Source organism: Pundamilia nyererei, unplaced genomic scaffold, assembly GCF_000239375.1.
Source record: "Pundamilia nyererei isolate P.nyererei 1_Seehausen unplaced genomic scaffold, PunNye1.0 scaffold00011, whole genome shotgun sequence".
In the NCBI taxonomy this organism is placed as follows: Eukaryota; Metazoa; Chordata; class Actinopteri; order Cichliformes; family Cichlidae; genus Pundamilia; species Pundamilia nyererei.
In genome coordinates this window covers 5,544,518-5,552,763 of record NW_005187412.1, presented here as the reverse complement: position 1 = coordinate 5,552,763, position 8,246 = coordinate 5,544,518, and the positions used below count along the sequence as shown (strand labels likewise).

Below are 8,246 nucleotides of genomic sequence, written 5' to 3'. Positions count from 1 at the left end.
CCAGCCATTACACACTCAGACAGACAAACACACTGACGCGCACTCTCGGCTCTGCACACCAGCGGATTTCACAAGTCGCAGAATTTCCTCACAAAGAGCGAGAAATCCCTTTGTTCCACCCGATCAAACCCCATGAAATATCACAGCGATCGAAGGCATAAATCATCATTTCTGAACACGCTGCCAGGAGCCATGTGACTGGGACGTTTAGTAGGATAGAGGATCAGTCATTTCTTTCATTTATTTACTTTTAAAGGGTGCTGAAAAAATGAAAAATGTTTGTCCCAAGTGCCCAGTGCTGTAATAGATTATATCTATCTGACTTTTTGAGAGGGTCTCAGATCAGAAAACGCTTAATATCAGCATGGCTCTAAGGGGAACAGGGCGATTTGAGAAAGCCAAATAAGGCCACGCTGATAAATAATAGCATTTATCTTTCAGTAGCCATGGGCGTGTGAAATACGCGGTCTTAAAACTCCATTTTTCAAGAGCAAAAATGTTGCAAAACCAGAAACCATTTCAAATCTTTGTGCCAATAAGAGGAAGAGAAGAAAGGCCGGGGCAATAAAAACTTTCATCTTGTTCAAACTCCTCCACATGTGATTTGAATCAGTGAAGTGTGAATTGCTTCCTTAAATTCTGAATAATAGCATTTGGACAAACACCGTTAAAAACACATTTATTTTATTAAACTAATATATCCTCTCCAATAAAACGTTGTGTGTCTAATCGTCAAGTTACATCCTTTTTGGGCAGTGTTATGTAATGACTTTTCCTTACATGCATTTGGGGTTTAAAAAAAAAACTGAACTTCAGACATTCACAAATATCAGTCCTGATACAATTATAGAAACACAAACCTCTCCTAACAGTTTTTAACCTTTTCCTGACTCACTAGGTAAAGACAGTTCTGGTCTGGCAGATTCTGACTTGGCCCCAGACTCCGAGCCACCTGGAATGGACACCAGATACCTAGCTGTGAAGGATCAGGGCGTCAAGGCGGCCTCTGATAGGACGCCAGGCACTGACTTAGCGAGCCCTCTGGAAAAAGCTGATGGTGGCGAAAGCAACAAAGGCAAAAAGAGGCGCAACCGCACGACCTTCACGAGCTACCAACTGGAAGAACTAGAGAAGGTTTTCCAGAAGACACACTATCCTGATGTTTATGCTCGAGAGCAGCTCGCGCTCAGGACGGACCTGACTGAAGCCCGCGTGCAGGTACTGCAGCACACTCAGCAGCAGCTGACGGGGAATTTCACATGAAGCTAAATGGGTTAAACAAACTGCAGATAGAGCTGGAAAAAAGGAAACACTGCACTTTATAATAACACACTGAGGCTGATTAAAAAACTTTATTTAGGGTGGTCGTTCAGTTTTGTGTCTTTAGAGACGTTAACTTCTAAATCAGAGGTGTAAAAAGAAAAACTAAGCTCTTCCACAGCTGAACATCACAACCTCATGGATCTTTGAGCATCTGCAGCTCGACACAGATAACGTCACTCACAGAACAACATGAGAGATTTATCTGGTAATGTGGGAGTCAGGGGAGAGAGTGGGGGAGTGGGAGCTAACAGAGGCCAGGGGGGCCCAGGGGGTAGCTGAGGTTTGAGCTGCCTGTGCCTCATATGTGCAGTTTTAGGAGTGCAGACTTTCATCAACATATGAGGAGACCCCTTTGACGCTGCTGTTTCTATTTTTCCCCCCATCGCATTTGCACCTAAACGGTTTAATTTGCTGAATTTCTGATTTTAGCTTTGAGCTTGAGATGTCTCGCTGGCCCGGTTATGACTGCTTTGATACATTCCAACATTAATGGGCAGAGAAGGAAACCTTCACTGTTTCTGTGCCATGTCTGTGTGTGGTGTATGCGTATGACTACAAAAGCCCCTGGATTTTCTCTGTTTTTCTTTCATTAAGTTCCTCTTCTGACAAGAATGTGTCCCTGCTGTTGTCTCCGGGGGTAAGGTGTGAAACTTTTCCCGTGGGCTTTTAGTGAGCTGGAGATTTATATGTGAATTCATATCTATTTGAAGGCATGTGATGTCTTCCAACAATGTACGGAGACAATATTATGGATATAGTTTTTGATGTGCGGGGCTGTCATACATGGGATGAGATAAGAGCTAGATTAAAACCAATCTTCGACATGGAGCGGTGGCCAGCAAATTTCCACAGCGAAACGCAGGAAGTCCACGCAGCCAAAGGGTTATAACTCAACCCCGAGTCGCTCAAGGTATGCTGCTCGGCTCTGTTCTGCAGCTCGCGCTATCACGGACCTGCCCGCTTCAGATGAATGCAGCTTTTTACAGCCCTCGGCTCTCCCAGTGGTCTTCTTAAACGCTCAAGTTAAAAAAGATAAAAGACACGAGATGCCTTGTCAGTCAGAGAACGGGGCTCTGTGCTCCACACACACGCACAAAAAAGCCCTCACAGCTCATCATTTCAACATCTGGAATGAAAAAACCAAAATGGGAAGAAAAAAAAGTTGATCAGCTGATAAAAGAAAAACAGTCCACGACGGCTTTTAAAAACCTTTTGTTTAATTATAAAAACAAAAGACAAAAATCACTGAGAGTCCATACTTAGGTTCGTTGCATGAAAACAGGGGGCTTTCAGTTAAACAACATCAGGGATCGGAGTTGTTTGCTTTTTCAGTCTTGGGGTTTCAAAGGAAGAGAGTGAGCCCAGCTCTTATATACAATATAGGAAGGTCAAAGGTCAAGGGTTTCAATAGCATCGTTGGTTCTGAGAATCAAGATGGCATCTAGTGTGGAGTCACCATCTCTAACTCACAACACTGATAAAAATGTATTTTTTCTATGAAGCCATTTAAAAAAAAAAAAAAAGAAATCATGTTTACACTAATACTGTGATTTGAGCTGCGTTCCTTATGGCGACAGGTTAAAAACCTCTAAGTATTGTTTACTTTACCTTTACTTAAAAATAAAAATAGGACCTAACAACATTAAGACTTAACAGGTCTTGCAACAGTATCCCTGCCAAGACTGTTAGCCTTTGAGTTAGCGGGAGGTACAGAATAGGAAACACAAAAGTGTTTACAACATAGAAATGAAACAGGATAAAGCTTCACCTTCATATGGAAGCTTGTTTCTGCCACTCAAAAGAAATGTGAGTTAATGATCTCAAAAATCTTTCTTACTAACTTCTGAGAAAATTATTCAAATATAATCTCGAGTTATTATGTCCAAGTTTTCAGATAATAGCTTGAAATTTGATTTAGCATTGCCTGGTAAAAAAATAAATAAAATAAAAACAAAAAGACCCAAACTTTAAACCAGATCCAACGAGGGCAGTGAGGGTCAACTTTAGTTGGCAGGTATGACGGCTATAGCTGTCACCCACCTTTATCATTATGTTTTACACTTTTTACATTTCAGGCAAATGATTAAAGGTAACGCTGTGTTTAACTGCATGTTAAACTGGCAGCTGAAAATATAATGTTAGTTATTAATACCTTTAATATAAATAATATTAATGGTGTTAGCAAATCCTGTGTTGCTTTTGATCATGGCCTATTACAAAACAAGGCTGCAGCAGTCTTTTCCAGCATGCATTACATTCCCAGTTCAGTTCTACATTTCTTTGGGTGTTGTGTCCACTGCTTGTCCTCATCTTACCTTTAATTGACACAGGAAATAAGACATTATGTGGTGGGAGGAGGAGAAACGAGAACAAACTCACATTTAATGAACAACAACACCGCTCAGAGGCGCTTCAGCGATATTATTGGCACTTAAGAGTGTTGGAAAACCGAAGCCAGGCTCAGCCTTGGATTTCTTTTTACTTTGGCTTGGAAGCTGACATGAGTGACAGCAGAGGCGGGTTATCAATCCTCTGAGCCGGTCTCTCACTTCAAAGTGTTTTCAGCCCCATACAGCTCTCCTGCCGGGGCCAGTTTGGTATTTCTCTGCTCTTTCTCTCTGGGGCAGTAACATAAATAAAGCCTCATTGAAAGTCCACCAGCTACTTAAGCTGTCAAGGTCTTTACCAATTACTGTCACAAAGCAGCGTGTGCAACGCAAAAATATGTTCTCGCTGTATAATAGCCAACAGACTTGGCATGAAGCAAAGACTGAGCAGGTTCGAGCTGCTGGCGACACTTATACTGGGCCTTAGAGGTAGCACACAAACATTTTTGGAGTATAATTATCGATATTAGTCCAAAAGCGCCAGCGTGAGCTTGCCTGGAGTTGAGCATCCTGAGTTGGACAGTGTAGAAGAGGATGCATTAAAACATAAGGGAAAGAAGGATTATGCCCTTTGGTCTGTGTGCTTCTTTAATTTAGTAGGGGACAGCGTCAGAAAGCCAGGAGTTTTGGCTTCAGGAAATTAAAAAGCAAAATGCAAACAAACCTCAACTTATAATCCCATCTCACCTTTCAATGTCCTTTATTGCCTGCATAGATTTATAGTAAAATATCTGGGCACAAAATGTGAGAAATCCCATCGGAAGGTAACTTTTTGGTGCCGAATTTAAAATATAATCAGTCCAGGCTGGTAGCTGAGAGTTGCAAAGGAAATCAGGTGACCTCTAAAGCGTGCCAGAGACAGTGATGATAATTTAAACAAACTAATGCTCTCGATAAACAACGCCATCGGGTTCAGACGTCTGTTTTTGGCGGTCAGCATATAAGCACTAAGGTGAGACGGAGCTCTGTGAAGGCAGCAGCACATTGTTTACATGTTTTATCGTCATTGTTGTCTTTATCATCTATAGGATTTTGTTCATTGTTATTACAATTAAAACTAAAAATAATAATTCCTTTCTGCTGCAAGTTTACACCTAAGTTTGAATTTTTGATATGCTTCAAATAATACTTTCAGCCATTGGCAGTCTACCCACATAGGGGTCGTTTTCCCATTTGAAATGGAAACTTGGATTTGTATCTATAGAAAAGTATTTCCTTTAGATTTGAGGGGAAAGCTGCTGTTAAGAGTTCAGGCTCCTCTGACTGCACACTCTGTCCTGGATGAAAGTAAAGAAAACCTCAAGTGTTGCTGGTGGTTTTTGTGATATTTGGACCTTTTCCTTTCTCTGCAGGTGTGGTTCCAGAACAGGAGAGCGAAATGGCGAAAGAGGGAACGCTTTGGCCAGATGCAGCAGGTCCGAACACACTTCTCCACAGCATACGAGCTGCCTCTCCTGACTCATCCTGAAAACTATGCTCAGGTACAGTGTGAGCTCTTTAACACGTGTTCTTTCAGACCTCTCTCCCCCGACCAAAAGCTAAACGTAGACAGGGGTGATTTTTTTTTCTTTACTGCTATGATCCTAATTTCTGCTACAGACTGGGAATGATTCGCTTGCAATAAAATCAACTTTTAATTGCCTTCCGTTGCATCAGGAAAGTTGCTGCAGGTGGCAACAGTTAAAAAAAGAATCTCTTTTTCAAGGAGTTGTTGAACATTTTTGAGAAACTTGGCTTTTTTCCTTCATGGTAAGATTATTTTTAAGAAGAAAAAGGGCAAAGTATGTAGCACATTTTGTACGAAAGCACCTCTGTAGGGTACCGATTAACATGCTATGCTGTTTTTTGTCTAATTTTTTCAGGAGGTTCACAGTTTACCAACATTAACCCTCAACAAGGACACAAATAACTAATATATGTACCCTAATTACAAAATCCCTTAAGCATGTAAGGCTTTAGATTGGACTGTGCTGGGTTACAGGAATTGGCACTTAAAGATAAGGAGAGCCAGATAAATGAAAAATACACCTGCACTAATCTATTGTATACACAAGTGTTCGTGGGTTAAACAGCCAATGTAGTCTTTGCTTTCTTTGAGCGTGCATTCAAAATAATGAGGTGTGTGACTGCCTCACTCATGTTGATTTTCCAACAATATTCCAGATCCAGAACCCTTCCTGGATCGGCGGCAGCAGCGCTGCGTCTCCTGTGCCGGGCTGCGTTGTGCCCTGCGACACAGTGACTCCGTGCATGACACCTCACCCCCACTCTGCCAGCGGGGTGTCTGATTTTCTGGGAGTACCGAGTCCCGCAGGTCACGTGGGGCAGGCTCACATGGGCAGCCTGTTTGGAGGATCTCCTGGCATGGCTGGAGGCATCAACACTTACGATCTCAACATGGACCCCGACCGCAAGTCCTCCAGCATCGCCGCTTTGCGCATGAAAGCCAAAGAGCACAGTGCAGCCATATCTTGGGCCACATGATGTGTTGACACATGCTGGATGACGGGGGACCTTGTTGACCCCTGAAAAGTCTAAACAATCCCAGAATGGAGTAAGGGGTGGCACTAAAATCAAGGCAACAGTGGCTACCTTCAAAAATGCTGCAATCAAATTAGGTGGGGGAAAAAAAAGAGAGATAAAGATTTGGCAAAATCGGCAGTGCCATGTTTTTGGTGGCACAGCAGTGAGTGCTGTGGAAGCCCAGTGAGAAGGTGAAGGTGTGCTGTATAACAGGAGTTGCAGTGTAGTGCTGAAGATAGGCAAATATATATATATATATATATAAAAAAAAGATGCTAGAAAAAGTTCAATTAATCCAAAAAAAGAAGAAAAAAAAAAGAAAAGAAACATCCATGCACTTATTTGCTAACACAGACACAATTTCTATTTGTACAGAGCTTTTGGTATCTTTGTTTTGGTGCTGTTTTTATTCCGATCTTGTTATTTAAAATGTCCCCCTTTTTCCCTTTTTTGCGTCATTTAATTTTAAGTTTTGATTTCACAGCTAGTTTAAAAAGCATTCTGGAAAAAAAAAACCTTTAAAAAACCTCCATACAATTTACTCTTTGTCAGCATTAACTTAAGTCATGCCGGTGCTGAGATGACCATCAATACAAGCGTCACAGTAACCAAATCTGGGTATGTTTTCCAGTGACTGAAAACGTAGACAGGGCTCTTCCCTCTAACATTACAAAGTAAAACAGATGAAAAGTGGTTCTCTTGAGTATGGCCAAGGGTAAAAGATCCACCTGCTGCACTAACCCAGCCTGCTGATGCCCAGAGAGGAGGAGGAAATGGTGTATGGGAGTACGAGAGGGGCACAGCAGGCCTGCTGCTCTCAGGGTTGAAGAGCCTGGGAGCGCCAGCCTCCAAACAGATGCAGCTCTGTTTTCAGGAGAAAGACTCCAAGTGGACATAACTGTGCCCCTTGCATTTCTAGTCTCACAGGTCTCAGAAAGAGAAGTGCCTACCAGTCAAGCCAGACTGCCAGAAATAACACAGGAACCAGCAGAAGCCTCTTTTGAAACAGAGCGGGCTACTGGGGATAACACCGTGTGTTGACGCTCTTAAGCACTGAATGGATGTCAGTATTTAGCAGCCTTTTCTGGACTTGAACAAGCCTGCATTTGGCTTTCAGTACAGCGCTGCCATACATGTCATTGTTACTCTTCCTCTTCTTTTTTTTTACCATCATCAGATCTTTCAAAGTACTCCATCACCCTGATTAATGCCATAGTGACCTCTGTGGTTCTGTTTAAGGTTTTGGCCCTGTGTTCCTCGTGCATACATGAAGATTCAAGTGTATTTGGACCAGAATGTGTTAAAGCTGAAGTAAAATCAGGGTCTCCTTTGCACTCGGTTGCAATGGGCCGTGACCTAGGACAACAAAAACTCTCAAATTGATTCTGTGTGAGCCCTCAGCTTAACTCCAAATGTGTTTGGGTTGATGCCCCACTAAAGTGTGTACATCAGCTGGGTTCTGTAGTACTGAGTAAGCTCGGGTCTCTCTCTCGGATCCAGTTCACCTTAATTATTTGACGCTGTAGCATAAAACAAACTAAATGGCAGAAAATCCACAGGTGCTTCGATGATCAGTCTGCCATCTACAGCGAGGTGACTGATGGGAATGAGGTTAAAACTGGCTGAAAGTTCTCTACAGCAGAACAAGGCAGGATAATTGTGTCCATCACAAAGTTGTGGCATGGAGATGAGGATTAAAGCTACAAAACTTTGGTCCTAGCTTCATCCGTTTTTGACCATATTTATAAACGTTTTTTCCCCCGTCAGATACCAACATGACAGGTCCATGTCTTCCCTCTGCTTTCGTTTAGTTTACTTCTATCAGGACTTAAGCACTATTCCCTGTGTCTGTGTCCTTTGCCCCCACGAAAAGAAGTGTAAGATAGAGGTTGACCCAGCCAGATACCTCATACCTTGCCTGGGATATCATTCAAATTTTTAAGCATATTTAAAAAGCAAACTTCCATTTTTCCCTGGTAACAGCATCTTGCAGTGACAGAAATAGCCAATGAG

General features: G+C 42.3%; 1 protein-coding gene across 1 annotated transcript in view; it reads left to right on the top strand.

The window, feature by feature from the left end:
- alx4a (ALX homeobox 4a) overlaps window positions 1-6,523 on the top strand; it is a 15,707-nt gene extending 9,184 nt beyond the window's left edge. Inside the window, exons 2-4 of the mRNA XM_005724304.1 lie at window positions 899-1,218; window positions 5,063-5,191; window positions 5,874-6,523. Of these exons, the coding sequence (XP_005724361.1) occupies window positions 899-1,218; window positions 5,063-5,191; window positions 5,874-6,194 (770 nt within the window). The 3' untranslated portion in view covers window positions 6,195-6,523. The remainder of the gene's footprint in view (window positions 1-898; window positions 1,219-5,062; window positions 5,192-5,873) is intronic.
- Window positions 6,524-8,246: the final 1,723 nt, after the last annotated feature.